We start from the raw sequence: 15,281 nt of genomic DNA, 5'->3' as shown, positions 1-15,281 counted from the left end.
AGGGCTCTGCCCTTCAACCCCGAGGAGCCCCAGCTGCCGTGGCTGGGCCCTTGCTGGTCAGGTAGAATTGTTTTCTACAGTGTGCACACTTCCTGTAGAAAAGCAGCCTGCCACCCCCAACCTCTACAGGCATGAAAGTCATGCTAGAAATTCGGACAAATGAGTGCTAATACATTGCCACTTGGGTCCCCAAGGGCTGGGTGTAATGGTCTTTTAGACGTTATCAGGGTTTTGGCCCCCTGTTCCTGGTGGAATGTTTGGTTTGGGTTCATCATTCATTCAGTCATTTCTGGAAGTGTAGTTGAGAATATTTCCATTCCCAACCATAACAAAATAAAATGTCTCTGAGTTCTGTGCAGTTCAGTAATGATTTGCTGAGGGCTTGCTCTGTGGCCAGCTCACCGCTTGGTGCTGCGGGGCAGATGAGCAGAGACTTGGGCAGGTTCCATCTGGAGGCTTAACCATCCTGCGGAGAAAACACAAGAACCAGACCTGCAGCCCTTCCCCTGCAGTCCACCCTCTGCACACCAGTGTCTTCACCTGCCTCAAGCACTGTTCTGGTCACCATTCTCTCCCACTCAGAAACCTTCTATGGCTCCCAGTTCTATTCCAAATGAAGCCTGCACTCCATTAGCCTTGGTGATCTGACCCAGCCTCCATTTCAAGCTTACTTTCTGCTCTTCTGTTGTTGTGCGTGTCTCTTTGCAAACCAAACTTTGCCCTAGGCCCAGTCTCCTGCCCTTTCTCAGGCTGTGCCCCCCTCCCCCACCTACCATGCCATTTCTGGCCATTCATGCAAAGTGAGACGGCCTTGGTGGTACTCCCCCCATCCTCTTCATCACTTCATCCCACATCACTTCATCTTTCACCCTCTGTAGCTCTGTGGGCCTCCTGCCTTATTTATGTTCTTGACCCTTGACCTACCAAACTGGGAGATTCTCAAGGGGAAAAGCTGATTAAAAATTCAACTTTATGTTCCTTTCCTGGGCAACCTGCTAGTCTTGTCTCTGGCATCTGGTGGGTGTCCACTCAGCCTGCTGCTAGCTCTTCATCTGTGCCTGGCCTGGTGCCGGGTGCTCCCATAAGTGTCATCTCTCTGTATCCTCACAGGGACTCTGTGACACTCGTGACATCATCCTACTAAGGCTAGAGGAACTTTCACTTCATTCATAGACTCATTCAACAGACGTGTTTAATGAGCGCACCCACCGTGCCACAGGCTCTGTGGTGTTACAGGGACATGGGAGTGGGAAACCCGGGAAGCAGACTCTGAGACGGCCGAAGTTGGCATCTAGCAGAATGGCGAGGGAGCATTCTTGGGGTCCACACTTTGGGAGGGCAGGGGAGGGAGTGGGGAGAAGTCAAGCCATGTTGCAGGCAGCCTGCTAGACATCCTGGACAGCTCTATGAACAGGTCTAGAGATGGAGCAGCTCTTCAGAGCTGTCCCAGTTGAGAGGGGAGAGGCAGACCTCTATGCCCCCCTCTGCCCACATTTGTCTTCAGACAGTCAGTCCTTGGAAGGGATGTCACCTTGTCTACCGAGGCCGTCCCTGAAGGCTACTCTTGGCTGGGGGCAGTCTGTTGCTAGCCCTCCCAGCAGCTGGGATATCTGAGCATCTGCCATCAGAGAGAAAATCTCTTTGTGCTCATGGGGACTTCATTCAAGGGGGGAAAACAAATGATCAATGAATTAACATGTAAACAAGCAAGATCATTACACTTCCCTTAATAAGTTCAAAGAAGGACAGAAACAGGTGCTCATTTTATACACAGGGAAGCTGAGATGTCCAGAGGTTTAATGGCTTAAAGCCCCATCTCCAATCCTGGTCTCTGGCTCCAAAATTCAGCCCTCTCTACTGTATAACCAGGCCTGTGCTAATCACCTAGAACCTCAAAAGTCAAGCTAAAGAGCTGGTCTTGATCTTGTAGGGATTGAGGAGGCTCTGGAGGGAATAAAATACAAAATGACACTGGCAAAGGCATGCAGAACTGGGGACCAGAGTTAGCGACTTAGTTAAGGCACAGCTTTAGAAGTCTGGGTCCTGCAATGATGATGTGTTCTGGGACTGGTGGTCACAGATGCTTAGGATGATTTTGGCTGCGGGTAAAAGAAAACTGTAGCTTCAAGTGGCTTAACCAGCAAAACCACAGAAGTGGAAGTTGCCTGGGGTCAGGCTCTGGGTTCAGTTGAACCAGTTTCTCAGCAGCTCATGAAGGAGCCAGATTTCTTTTGCTCTGCTACCCAAGGTTACTTCCTCTTCTGGTCCTAAGGTGCCTGCTGGTCACAACTGGAGTCCTCAGTAGAAAAGCTAAAACCTTCACTCAACCATCTAAGTCCTTCTCTTCCATCCAGTTAAGTCACATGCTCAGCCCTGGACTAATAGTTCATACCAGAATAATCTACCGTCTCGAGTTGGGATGGGGTCAGCTTCCCTGGAAGCTGAGCGGGAGGAATCAATACAGCTGGAGGAATCAATAAAGAGCCAAATTCATGGCTCTCTTAGGAAGCAGAAAGAGTGCTGGGGATAGATATTGGGGAGAGAGTCAGCCTTACCTGCTACCTGACTCTCTGGAGAGAGTCAGCGGACAAGATTGAGCAGTTTGAGGGCAGGACATGATGACAGATTGGATTGAAGGGGAAAGACCAACAATTTTTTTTTTTTTTTTTTTCAGAAACAACTCCAAGGTTTCCCATTGCCATGCTTGGGATAGTATTATCTCATTGACCAAACTCAAGGGGATGGGGGAAATTTCAGATCTGATTTTGGATAATTTGAGTTTGATGTGACGAGGAGACATTCAAACTGTATTGTTTTGCAACAGCCGGAGCTATAGGTCTTTGAGCTGGGGCTCCAAGTACTGCAGGACAGAGCCCAGGAGAGGACTGCCGAAGTGGTGACACGGCTGCAGGTCACTGAGAAGTGGAAGCTAGAGTCAGAAGTGTGTGGGGAGCCGGCTGGGGCAGGGGCTGAGAAGGCAAGGCTGGTGGCAGTTTGAGAGGCAGGGCTTTCCTGGCAGAGCTGCTTATAGGAATTTATCGGACAAGGGTCTCTGCTCATGTGCACAGTGACAGGGTACAAGGATGTTCACCCCCTCATTGTCTGAAATATTAAGAGACTGGAGACAACCTAAATGTCCATTGCTATGGAGCTGTTTAATTAATTATGACACATCGGGTATATGGAACTTCAGGCAGCTGTTAAAAAAGGAGGATGCGGACCTCTGTGACTGCAAAGGAGGAATCTCAAACATATGGTTAGGTGGGAAAAAGCAAGATGAAAAGATGGGTATAGAATACTTCCATTTGTGTTAAAAAAAAGAATATATGCTATCCAAATGTGTGTTTGTGTATTCATAGACTGTTTCTGGAAGGTATCAAAAGAAACTTCTAATAGCAGTTGCCTCTGGGTGAGGTTCTGGGAGCTTGGAAGACTTATTTTTACTTTTTACCTTGCTGGCTGTTAGAGTTTCTTTAACCATGTGCATTTATTACCTACCAAAAAATGTTAGATCATAAAAATAAATACATAAGAAACTGGGTCTTGGGTGTCAGAGAGCTTAGTGAGACTTAGGACTGAGAGGAGGCCACTGGAGGGTGTCAGAGAGTCCAGAGTCCAGTCAGAGAGGCAAAAGTCAGGGAGAGGGGCCACAGGGGAAACTGAGGCACAGGCTGTCCACTTCCTTGTGAGAATCCGGAATAGAATGAGGTGGGCGTAGCTGGTTGGGTTCATTGAGCATCACTGCAGATGCATGGGATGCAACTGAAGGTCCCCCTGGGAGCTCTGCACAGGAGGTTCTGCTCAGGCTCTGCCGTGGTTTGGGGTTGGGTCCCCTATCTTTAGCCACCAGAGCTGCAGGGAGGTCTAAGCAGGTCTCTGGACTGCCCAGTGCTTTGGCTATCTTTTAAGAGACCTTCAGATGGGTGTTTTCTGGCAATTGAAGTACCAGAAGCTGAGAGAAAGGCTATGAGGTAGGAAAAGGAGCCTAGGAAGGTATCATGTCTGGTCCTGAGCCTTCATCTGCTACTGCTGAGTCCGGGGGTTCCTGACCTCTGTGGGGGAGGGAGGAAGGCTGGTCTCTGCCCATCAGCCGCTGGTGATGCTTGAGCTGAGGGAGCTGAAAGGGGGAGCAGGATGACTTGACTCTCAGGGAGCGGAGATCAGGGCTCCTGTTTTCTTTTTCTTTCCTTCTTTCCTTCCTTCTTTCCTTCTTTTCTTTCTTTCTTTTTTTCTTTCTTTCTTTCTTTCTTTCTTTCTTTCTTTCTTTCTTTCTTTCTTTCTTTCCTTTCTTTCTTTCTTAATTCAAGTATAATTAACGTACAGTGTTATATTAGTTTCAGGTGTACAAAATAATGATTCAACAATTCTGTACATTAGTGTTCATCACGATAAGTGTATTCTTGATTCCCTTCACCTATTTCACCCATCCCCACTGGCCCCCCGCCCCCGGCAACCACCAGTTTGTTCTCTGTATTTAAGAGCCTGTTTTTTGGGGGTTGTCTCTTTTTTTTTCTTTGTTTTCTTGTTTTGTTTCTTAAATTCCACATATGAGTGAAATCATGTGGTATTTGTCTTGCTCTGACTGATATTTCATTTAGCATTATATCCTCTAGGCCCATCCATGTTGTTGCAAATGGCAAGATTTCATTCTTCTTGACGGCTGAGTAATATTCCATTTTATGTATACACAACATCTTCATCCATTCATCTATCAGTGGGCACATGGGCTGCTTCCATATCTTGGCTATTGTAAATAATGTTGCAATAAACATAGGGGTGCTTATATCTTTTAGAATTAGTGGTTTCATTTTCTTTGGGTAAATACTCAGTAGTGGAATTACTGAATCATGTGGTAATTTTATTTTTAATTTCTTAAGGAACCTCCATACTGCTTTCCATAGTGGCTGCACCAGTTGGCATTCCCACCAACAGTGCACAAAGGTCCCATTTCCTCCACATCCTTGCCAAGACACGTTATCTCTTGTGTTCTTGATTTTCAAGGCTCCCATTTTCAACATGGAAATCTTCACATGATAGTCCAGACAAACAGGAAGAGTATTAACCAAAATAATAATAATAATAGTAATAATAATAAGAAACCTTGAGTAACAGAGAATCCTAGACTCTTCAGGCTGGGTGGGACCTGGAGATAATTTGTTCATTGTTTTCTGAATTGTCTCTCTCAATATACTAAATGTGTAAGTCACCTCAAGATCATCTAAACTGTATACTACAGCTCTCCTTAAAAAGCCCATGTACATGAGAGTATGAAAGCCTCTGAAAAGTCCTGTTGTAAGAAAACCTGTCTCCCTTGGTCCAACTAGCTTTTCCCAAACGCATTTGCTTACAGAAGCCTCTGCCCCCTTTTTTTAGTGTAGCACTCAGTAGTGACCCCCAGACCAAGCTTGGGAGGTGATGCTTTAGTTTAAGCTTCTTCTTTTGTAGATGTGGTAAGTAAGGCTCCAAGGCCACATGGCCAGTCAGTGATGCAGAGGAGGCAACAACGTTGATCTCCTGCCTTGTGTTCTGTAGGCTGTTAACCTCTATAGTTCATGATGAATTGAGATGCTAGATCATTATTTCTCAAACTGTTCTATGGAACCCCGCTCTCATGAGGTGCTAGTGAATATTGAGCTAGGGACACATCAGCTTAGGATCCACCCACAGAATTAAAGAAAGATGAACAGATTGATTGGTTGTGGGCTTCTCAGAATCATTAACATGGTGATGTCTCTGCAAATCACCAAGGCAGGGAGGTATAAGTTTCCCCAACTTATTTGGCCAGGGAATTCCTTTTGCAAGGGACCTCTCCCTGTGGATTTGTTTCATGTCTAGAGTTGAGTTGAGTAATTCAAGTCTAGATCAATAAGGTTTATATTGGTTTCTGTACCTATTCCCACCCCATCCCAAGAATTCCTGCCCTTTCTTTGTTGAAAAGGAAATTGGTCAACGCAACCAGTGACCTTCTCCCCCTCTGACATTTGTTCTTCCATATTGCAGAGCAAGGAGATTGGCCTGCAGATGCATGAGGAGCTCCTGAAGGTCACCAATGAGCTCTACACAGTAAGTCCTACTCAGGCTCTGCTGCTGGGCTTGGGATTGGGTCCCGTTTCTTCAGTACCAGGAGCCAAAGGGAGTCTAACCAGAGACCTGGGATGACCCCGGGCATTTTTGCTGTGTCTAGTGCCCGAGTGACAGGGGGTTGTCATGGTGGGATGTAATGGTTTACAACCCCAGCTTCTGATTCTATATGCCTGGGGTGGGGCCGTGGGCATGTTTAGTTTGTATACGTTCACAAGAGATCTGCATGACCTGCCAGCTGTGGGAATGTTTTACCTACCAAAGCAGAAGACACAAGGTCAAGGTGGGGACAGCATGGACACAAAACTTCCCGAGGCAGGGATGTGGGTTTGGGGTCAGGTGCAGTGGGCTGAAGTTGAGGTTTGCTCCCTATTGGTGATGGAAACTTAGGCAGATATGTAGCTCATCTGAGTTTCAGCATTCTCATCTGCAAAATGGAGCACTGTTCTGAGGAATCACATGAGGTGAAGGAGGTGAGCATGCCTTGTCATCTCCAAGGAATGATTTCAGAACATTACAGCTTGGCCCAGAACTGACCTTGCTACCTACATGGAGGCAAGATCTCACTGGACTTGGGATAGGTATTAGAATCCAAGAGGGTCAGGGAATGGGGAATGCAGGCACACCAAGTTATGATGCAGGAGTTTACTGATTGTGCCCTGAGGGCCGTTGGGCTTCTTTATGGAGGAATGTGGTGAACCTCAGGGACAACCTAGGGGAGTGGGGCCAGGTAGCCCCTGCAGGGGGAGCTCCAGAGCCTTCACCCTCAAAGACAGTCAGGGTAGAATAAAGCTGTTGTATTTTAAGTATGTTAGGGTTCCTTTTAAAGTTTCTCATTAAAAGTGGGGATTCTGCTGCTAAAATTATATTTGAGGAAGGGAAAGAACAATAGGTTGCTAGAAGACCCCTCTCTTTGGTGTTATGATCTTTTTGTAGTCACGTCCTGTGTGGCCAGCAGGTAGTGGACTTCTCAGAGGCTGAGAGCTATGGCCCAAGAGCCTGGACCTTAGGTTGGAATTCCTGCCTCAGATTCTAACCAGTGATGGTACTTCTCTGGGCCTCAGTCTCCCACTCAGTAAAATGGGGGCGAGAGCTCCTAGAGGTTAACCTATTGAGAGCTGAAACTCACATTTCAGTTATTTCAAGTTAAGTAGCACAACCTGAGCCCCGGACAGTTTTTAGCTGGGTCATTGCTTAGGGGAAAGGAAGAATTGCTACTTCTCAAGCGACTGAGTCAGCTGCACTGTGGGGGGAGAATCGTCTCCAGACCCTAAAGCCAGAGACCTGGGTTCAAATTCAGTTGTTAAACAGAAATCATAACACCTACGTCTTGCAGACCCCATGGGAGTTGAGGGATACCAGATACGTAAAGCATGCATAGAACAAAGAACAAGAAGGCATGGTGTATCAGAAGTTCTTGTACTACCATCATCATGATTTCTGCCTCCCTGGCAAGTGTGAAACCGGCTGTTGTGCCTCCCCGGTGGGGGAAGGTGGTGATAAATGTGCAAAGCTGGTCACCAGATGCGCCTTCCTTACTCAGAATTCTGCAGAGGACTTGGCTAGACCAGCGTTCCCCAGTCTAGGTTCTTTTTATGGTCCTCAGGCACCTCCTTGAATGGATCACTTTCCTCTGTGGCATTTCAACACCTGGGTCCTGGTGCCAGGGACTCCCTCCCCAAGCCACTCCCACCCAGGTCTCTAACCTTTCCTCTGGGCTCCAGCTGGGCTCCTCTCCTCCAGGCCCTCTGCATACCCCTGAGTACCACTCTGCTCTGCTTCTTTACCCCAGCCCCTCCCCCTGCTTACAATTGCCCTCTTTTCTTCTCTGCTTGTGTGTGTCATACTCATTTCTCAAACCCAGACCAAACTTCACCTTTGGAAAGCTATTACCTCCAGGCTTTGAATTCTTACAGCAGTTTAAAAAAACCTGTCATGTTATCCTCGTGTCCCCAGTTGGCATGTAATCTCCTGAGAGCCAGATCTTGGTCAGTAACACTGTACTTAATGCCCAGGGACTCAGTTTGAACCCAGTGTGTGGCCTCTGGCAGGTCACTTCACCTCTCAGTCTCACCTGTGATCAACAGACCTGGCAGGTTGTAAACCGGATGAAGCAGGCGGGGATTGGGAAGCTGGTGCTGGGGCCCAGCACGGTGCCCTGAATCCAGCAGGCGTTCCATGCACACTGGCCTCTGCTGGCCACGGGGCAGGGCACCTGGACAGAACTGCTGCTGGTGGCAGAGGCTTAGACCAGGCTCATGGCAGCCTGGGGATGGCCTCAGAGCTGGTGCTGGAGGAAGGGCCACACCTCCCCAGCTCTGTCCTATAGCCAATCGTGGAGGACTGGGGCCTCAGAGGGCCAGCAGCATGCCCCCCCCCCAATCATTTATTGACTGCACACAGAGTCTTCAGTGGTTGCCCAGAAGTCATTTAAATTCGAGCATTTGGGGCCACCTGCCGCAGACCCAGTGCTGCAAGAGGCACAGCAGCGGGCTGGGCTGTGAACATTTCGAGAGTTGTCTTTGAAGTATCTTGTACATCCCCAGTGTTTCCAGGGCGCTTGCTGAAGCAGAGGAGACGGATGTATGAATAAATGAAGGAAAGTGGTTTTGCTCACGAGTTTCGAGTCTGGGTGGGGAGACAAGAGTAGAGTACGTGAACTGGTGATAGAGCAGTCCAAGCCAGAGCGGAGTGCGTGCTGGATACATGGACTCCGAGGGGGGCACCAAGCCCGTGAACCCTGTGAGGGCTGCCCTGTGTTCTCCGCTGTGTGCCCAGAGCAGTGCTGGCACATAGTAGGCCCACACCTATTCACCGAGTGCAGAAACGGGAGGGAGAGTGTGTGCATGCAAGAGAGATCGAGGCTTCAGAAAAGTGCTGGCTCCAGGTGGGCTGCCGTGATCAAGGGTGAGTTTTGAACTTGGTGGCTTTGGAGGGGTAGGAATGAAAGAAGCAGAGGGGAAGAGAGGTGGGAAAAGGGAATTCTTAGCAGGGGCGGCAGGGCAGGATGCCAGCAGAACGAACCGATTACAGACCGATCTGGGTTTGAAGTCTCACTGCATCACCTACCAGCTTGGCCAAGCCAGTTGACATCTTTGGAACTCGTTTTCTTTATTGCCAAAACAAGGGTAGTAACAACTGTGGCCATTTTGTGAGTGCTCTCACACTGTAATAGGTACTTCATATGTATTATTTACTTAACGTATTTTACCGGTAAACTGAGGCACAAAGAAGGACCTTGCTTGAAGGCCTTTGTAGCAGTTTTCAGTGGCTGCACAACAAACTATGTCAAAACTCAGTGACTTAAAACAACAACCATTTTACTGGCTCATGATTTCGTAGGTCGGCAGTTCGGGCTGAGTTCAGGTAGGGCCACTGACATGACTGCAGACTTCTGGCCAATTAGAAAAAGAGTCCCAAGTGGGAAATACCCAGTGTGCCAGCACTTTTCAAGCCTCTACTTGTGTCCTACTTGCACATGGGCTATTGGCCAAAAGTCACACAGCCAAGTCCATGGCAGAGGCACGGAGAATAAACATCACCTCTTGATGGGAGTTACATGCCAAATCACAATGCAGAGGGGCATGCTTGCAGCCAGGGGGGGCAGCCACCCAGCTGCTAAGGACACCGTGGACCCCAAATCCCATGCTTCGTTATTAGGGATTTCTTTCAAGCACTTTCTAGTTACCAGGCCTGGTTACACAACTTCCCCTCCTCTCCCAGCCCTGGAGTCACGACCATTGGTGACTGGGGAACAAATGATGTTGAGAAAAGATTATCCAGTAAGCCTCACTTTTGTTCTTGTGATGTTTTCTAGAGGAGGGGACGTGGTCAGGGGGTACTACTGAGCACAGGATGATGGAGATAAATGCTAAGGGCCATCTGTCACCCACTTTAGGGAAAAGACTTGTCCCATCTGAGACCAGGGTGCAGAGGAGACTGCAGGGCTGGCCATTTGTTCGTTCATTCGTGCGTTCGTTCATTTGTTCATTCATTCACTCAAGAAGCCTTCCGTCTGACTTCATCACCTTGAGGTGCCCTCCTTTCTAAAACATGCCAGCATGTGTGCAAACACATGTGCACGTGTGAGCATGCGTGTACACCCCCCACACACACACACACGCCCCACCTCACCTGTTTTTCTCTGAACTCCCATCAGTCAGCCTGGCACAGTAGAGCCCTCGATCACATATGTCGGCCCGGGAGGGAAAAAGGGCAGAAGTTGAGAGTGTGGGCCAATGTGCTAATCCTTCCAGAAGAGGCAAAAACAAAACAAACAGACAACGAAAAACCCCACTGTGTTTTCATCCTTTAGCTAAAAATATGTTCAGGTTTTCAGGATAGTCCTAGATCATGAAATATATCTGTCGTGTTTTGAAGCGACAAATGCTGCAGCATCCCCCGGGTGGCCCTTTCTTTGTGCTCAGTTGTTGTGCTCCAGGCTTTCCCAGGCAGGCACGCCTGCCTGCCTTCCAGGCCCCTAGCTGCGGGAGGGGCCCCTGAGACTTGGCTTGGGGTGACGTGGAGGGGGCCCGAGGAGGGTCCACACCCAGCCACAGCTGGTGACAGGTAGAGACTGATTGGAGTAATGAATGGACTGTACTTTCCACTTGCTCAGGCTTTGATTTGATTTTGTGCTGGGCTCAGGGGTATGAAATCACCTCTGGGCCCCCAGGCAAATTTTTGTGAAGGCATCTCCTTTCTGATGTCCACCCTCAGGGATGCAGGTGGTGGAGAGAGCCTGAGACTAGGAGTCCAGCCTCCCGGGTTCTGTCTCCAGCTCCATGGTGGGCTCACCGCGAGTCTTCCTGGAATGACACCTCCATGTCTGTTGCCATTCATGGTTCCATCATGTCATTGGGCCTTCTCTCCTTTCTTTAATATTTTTCTTTAAATTGACTCACTTAAAAAAAAAATCTCCCTGTCCTAATGAATTAGTGGGAAAGTAGCCTTGTGCATTGGGAAGATCACAGGTTTTAGAGTCAGCCGGGCCTGGGTTCAAGGCCCTGTCCATTGTCACACCGTCTGACTATGGGGATGTTACCAACATATCTCTGGATTGTTCTGAGAAGAGTGAGTGGCAGAGAGCATAGCATGATGCCTGGCAAACACCAGGGCTAAATCGTTGTGTATTTTGTGAAAGAATGGAGCATAAATGTTTTTCCTATGCACTTGGGCATCTTTCCTCTCTCCTCCATCCTTCATTGCCACTGGGCCAGTCAGAGCCCAGAGATTGTTTTGCCTGAAAAAGGGCAATCACTCGCTGACCTTTCTCCCATCCCCGAGGCTTGCTCTCTATTATGCATACTCCATACTCCAGCCGGAGGCACTTTCCTTTTCAAAAAATTTAGAAACGGATAATACATGCACTTGGTAAAAAGCAGTGATTAAACAGTATAGAGTTACACAGAAGTAGGTCTCCTGTTGCCCGAGTGCCCCTTACTCCATACAACCTCGGTTCCTGGTTTCTAGTTCAGCAGTACCTTCTCGCAGAGATGTCTGCTTCATCAGCAGGCATACACGTATGCATGTATCCTGCTCACCCCTGTTTTTATGCAGGTGGTAACAACGGGACCTACAGTTCTGCATCTTGCTTTTGTAGTTATATTTTGGAGATTGGTTCATATCCCTAATAATTAGAGGCTCCCCTTTTATATGGTGCTTATCATGTGCTGGGCACTGGGCTAAATGCTTTACATATCTTAATTCATTTCATCCTCACCATGACCCGTTGAGGTGGCTGATAGTATTACCACCCCATTTTATTTTATTTTAAAGATTTTATTTATTTATTTGACAGAGAGATAGACAGAAGAGCACAAGCAGAGGGAATGGCAGAGGGAGAGGGAGAAGCAAGCTCTGCACTGAGCAGGGAGCCTGATGCAGGACTTGATCCCAGGACCCTGGGATCATGACCTGAGCCGAAGGCAGATGCTTAACCATCTGAGCCACCCAGGCGCCCACCAACCCCATTTTAGAGATGAGGGACTGGAGGCACTGAGAGGTCAGGTAGCCAGCCCAAGGTCACCTGGCTGGGGAGTGGCAGAGCCAGCTCCTAGTCTACTCCCCGAAGTTACTTATAGAAATATTCAACTATTTCCATAAATATATATAAGTCCTACATACCTTTGTTTTGGAAGGATATGATCTTTCACATTAGTGGACGACAAACAGCTTGGCATGAACAGAAGAGTTCCGGAAGTTAAATGAAGGTACGACAGTGTTCATTCTCGCTGGTGCCTGCACAGTGGAGGCAGTAGACATGTGAGCACTAAGCCAAGTTTTTCCTTCTGATAGGATTGAAGAGAACTGGAAGCGTTAATAACACATCTGTAACACCTAAAATCATCTTGCTGATACAGGTAGTTTCCATCTCATACTTTGAGAAACACTGAGCCAGTGCAAGTTAGCTGGGCTCCGGTCCTTGATTTGGCCCATCTGTGGCACAAAGGCAGGAGACTAGAGGAACTCTGAGGCTCCTCTCCAGCTTTTATCTTCATGTCATGTTCCCCTCCGAGGGAGACGAGGGCATGTCTCCAACTCAGGGTGAGGCAACGCGGGCTCTGCCGAACCATCACAGCCAGCTGGCCAGGGTGTGGCCCAGGTTCATCTAGGGATGGAAGTGGTCCTAAGAACAGGGGGACGAGGTTTCCCTCCAGACAACCTCCTGACCTCTCCCAGCTCTCCCTCCAAGACATTCGTTCACTCGCTCAGCATGCATTTACTGATCCTCCACTGTGTCCAGAGGATGGGACGTGGCTACACCATGTGACAAGTGTCCTTATGGGGACATGGACACAGTGGGAGGAGGCGTGGGGAGATGAAGTCCACCTGTGCATCAAGAAGGCCACAGAGAAGAGGTGGCATATGATTTGGATCTGAAGGACACTGGATTCCCCTGGGCTGGGGGAGCAGCACTGAAGGCAGCAGTGAAGCAGGAAGCTGGGAGCTCAGGGAGTCAGTGCTGTCTGTGGTGAGCTGGGCACTAACATGGGCCAGCTGGGCACAGGACTGAGGAGGGCAATGGGGAGGCAAGCAGGGACTCCTTCAGTAGCGAGGGATAGGAATCCATGCAAGCTGGCGGGAGTGAAAAATCAGTGTATTGAATCTCAGAGGTTCACACACTTGTTTGGCTGTAGGGGGTGTATTCTGTGAGGCGCACACACCGTTTTCCACGGAGTAGTATTGCCAGCACCTGGTATGGTACCTGGCATATCACAAACTGCTCAGTAGATACCTAATGATCCAGGTGTAGCTGTTCTCCCCACACCTTCAATAGGCTCACCAGATCAAAGGCAGGAGACCACACCTCGTCCATTTTATACTATTCCCTCCCTCACTTTCCCTCCTTCCTTTCTGTCTCCCTGTCCTCCTTTCCTCTTTTCTTCCATCGGTCCGACCGTCCATCCGTCCATCCATCCGTTTGCTTTCCTCTGTGATGTCTTCATGATCAGGCAGGCTTCTCCCACGGGGTGACAAAGATGATCCCTCACTGCAAGCTCACTTTTTATCAGCTCAGTGCTTCCTGGTGGAAAATTAATATACCTTTCCCAGCATTTCCAGCAAAGCCCCGGGCTGTCTCTGATTGGCCTGGCTGGGATCATGGGCTCCAATCACTGTGGTCAGGCTAACATCATGTTTACTGATTGGCCAGGCCTGCGTCTCATGCCCACCCCTGGGATTGGAGGGAGGTGTCAGTTTCCCATGAGCCACCAGGACTAGAACGCTGGAGGGGAATTTTGGGGATTTCCTCAAAGAAAATCAGGAAGGTGTTCCAGAAGGAAGAGGACTGGATGATCCTAGGCAGAGAAAAACAACAGGTGTCCACTGAGGGGGAGTATCTGGGGGAGAATATGGAGGTGACTCCATCGGCTAGTACGCAAGCAAACACCTGATACACCTGTAAGCTGTTCCTCAAACCTGTTTGACTCTTGCTCTTTCTGGGCTTAGTGCTCACACTGCTCCCTTTTTCTGGAATATTCTACCCCCACTCCTGCCCTGTTCACCCAGGTAACAGCTACTCTTCCTTCAAGGTTCAGTTTTGTTTTGTTTTTTAAGGATTTTATTTATTAGAGAGCAAGCGTGTGCAAGCGGGGGGAGGGGCAGAGGGAGAAGGAGAAGCAGACTCCCTGCTGAGCACGGAGCCCCACGTGGGGAGTGGGGGCTCCATCCCAGGACCCCGGGATCATGACCTGAGCCAAGGCAGACACTCAGCTAACTCAGCTACCCTTTCAAAGTTCACTTTGGATGACACTTCCTCCAGAAAGCCATCCTTTAGCACCCTCTATTTCCCTTATCATAGCACTTATTATATGTGATAATAGCTTGTAAACTTGTTCATGTCCCCTCTAGAGAGTGTATTCTGTGATGGTGGAGACCCTGTCTTTCACATTATAGTATTTACTAGTATAGTACCTAGCACATAATGAGCTGTTCAGTAAATATTGAGCAAATATTTGAACAAATATTTGAATAATATTTGAACAAATATTGAACAAATGAATATTGATCAAAGGTGTAGCTGTCTCCCTACTTCCAAATGTATTCACCAGAGTCAAAGGCAGTAGAACTGTATCGTCCCTACTTTATTCTCCCTCCTCTCTTTCCTCTGTTATTTCCTTCCTTCCATCCATCCATCCATCCATCCATCCATCCATTTACCCACCCACCCATCTGTCCATTCAACCATCTTCCTATCTATCTATCCTTCCATCCATCCGTCCTTCCACCTACACATCCAGCCAGCTGTCATTCATTCATTCATGCAAATATATACTGATACTTGCTGGGTACCACTCTCTGCTTTAGTACAGGGAATATGTTCATGAACAAGGTCCTGGCCCTCTGGACTTTGCAGTCTAGTTGCAGTGAGATAGTGTGTAGACGTGCAAAACGAGTAAATAAGATAACAATTATAAATTCTAGAGAGAATGTAGGCCACGCAGAGTATGGGTGGTCATACTGAAATTTGGGACTCGCTTTTCCTTCAAGGATGTCTTTGGCATGCACTGGCCCAGGATTTCACCCATACACAGCTCTTGGATGGCTCAGAGATGGCCCTGCCTCTGGGGTAGAGAAGTGCGCGTGAACTTCACTGTTGAGAACCTGTTGTCAAACAGCGAATTCTTATCTTGCTCCAGCATGTCCCTTTTTTGATGCTGTCAACTTCTATATTTCCTTTGGCTTCTTTTGCATTTAAA

The 15,281-nt window shown here is 48.3% G+C and overlaps 1 protein-coding gene across 8 annotated transcripts in view; it reads left to right on the top strand.

Moving 5' to 3' along the window:
- The window catches only part of SRGAP3 (SLIT-ROBO Rho GTPase activating protein 3), a 243,659-nt gene that overhangs the window by 150,518 nt on the left and 77,860 nt on the right, over window positions 1-15,281 (top strand). For all 8 annotated transcript variants that reach the window (XM_032411847.1, XM_032411846.1, XM_032411845.1 and 5 more), the window contains exon 4: window positions 6,001-6,063. In XM_032411847.1, coding sequence (XP_032267738.1) covers window positions 6,001-6,063 — 63 coding nt within the window. The remainder of the gene's footprint in view (window positions 1-6,000; window positions 6,064-15,281) is intronic.

This window comes from Phoca vitulina, unplaced genomic scaffold (genome assembly GCF_004348235.1).
Source record: "Phoca vitulina isolate PV1807 unplaced genomic scaffold, GSC_HSeal_1.0 scaffold13, whole genome shotgun sequence".
In the NCBI taxonomy this organism is placed as follows: domain Eukaryota; kingdom Metazoa; phylum Chordata; class Mammalia; order Carnivora; family Phocidae; genus Phoca; species Phoca vitulina.
The sequence above is the reverse complement of the archived record's forward strand: the minus strand, read 5'-3'. Positions and strand labels throughout refer to the sequence as shown.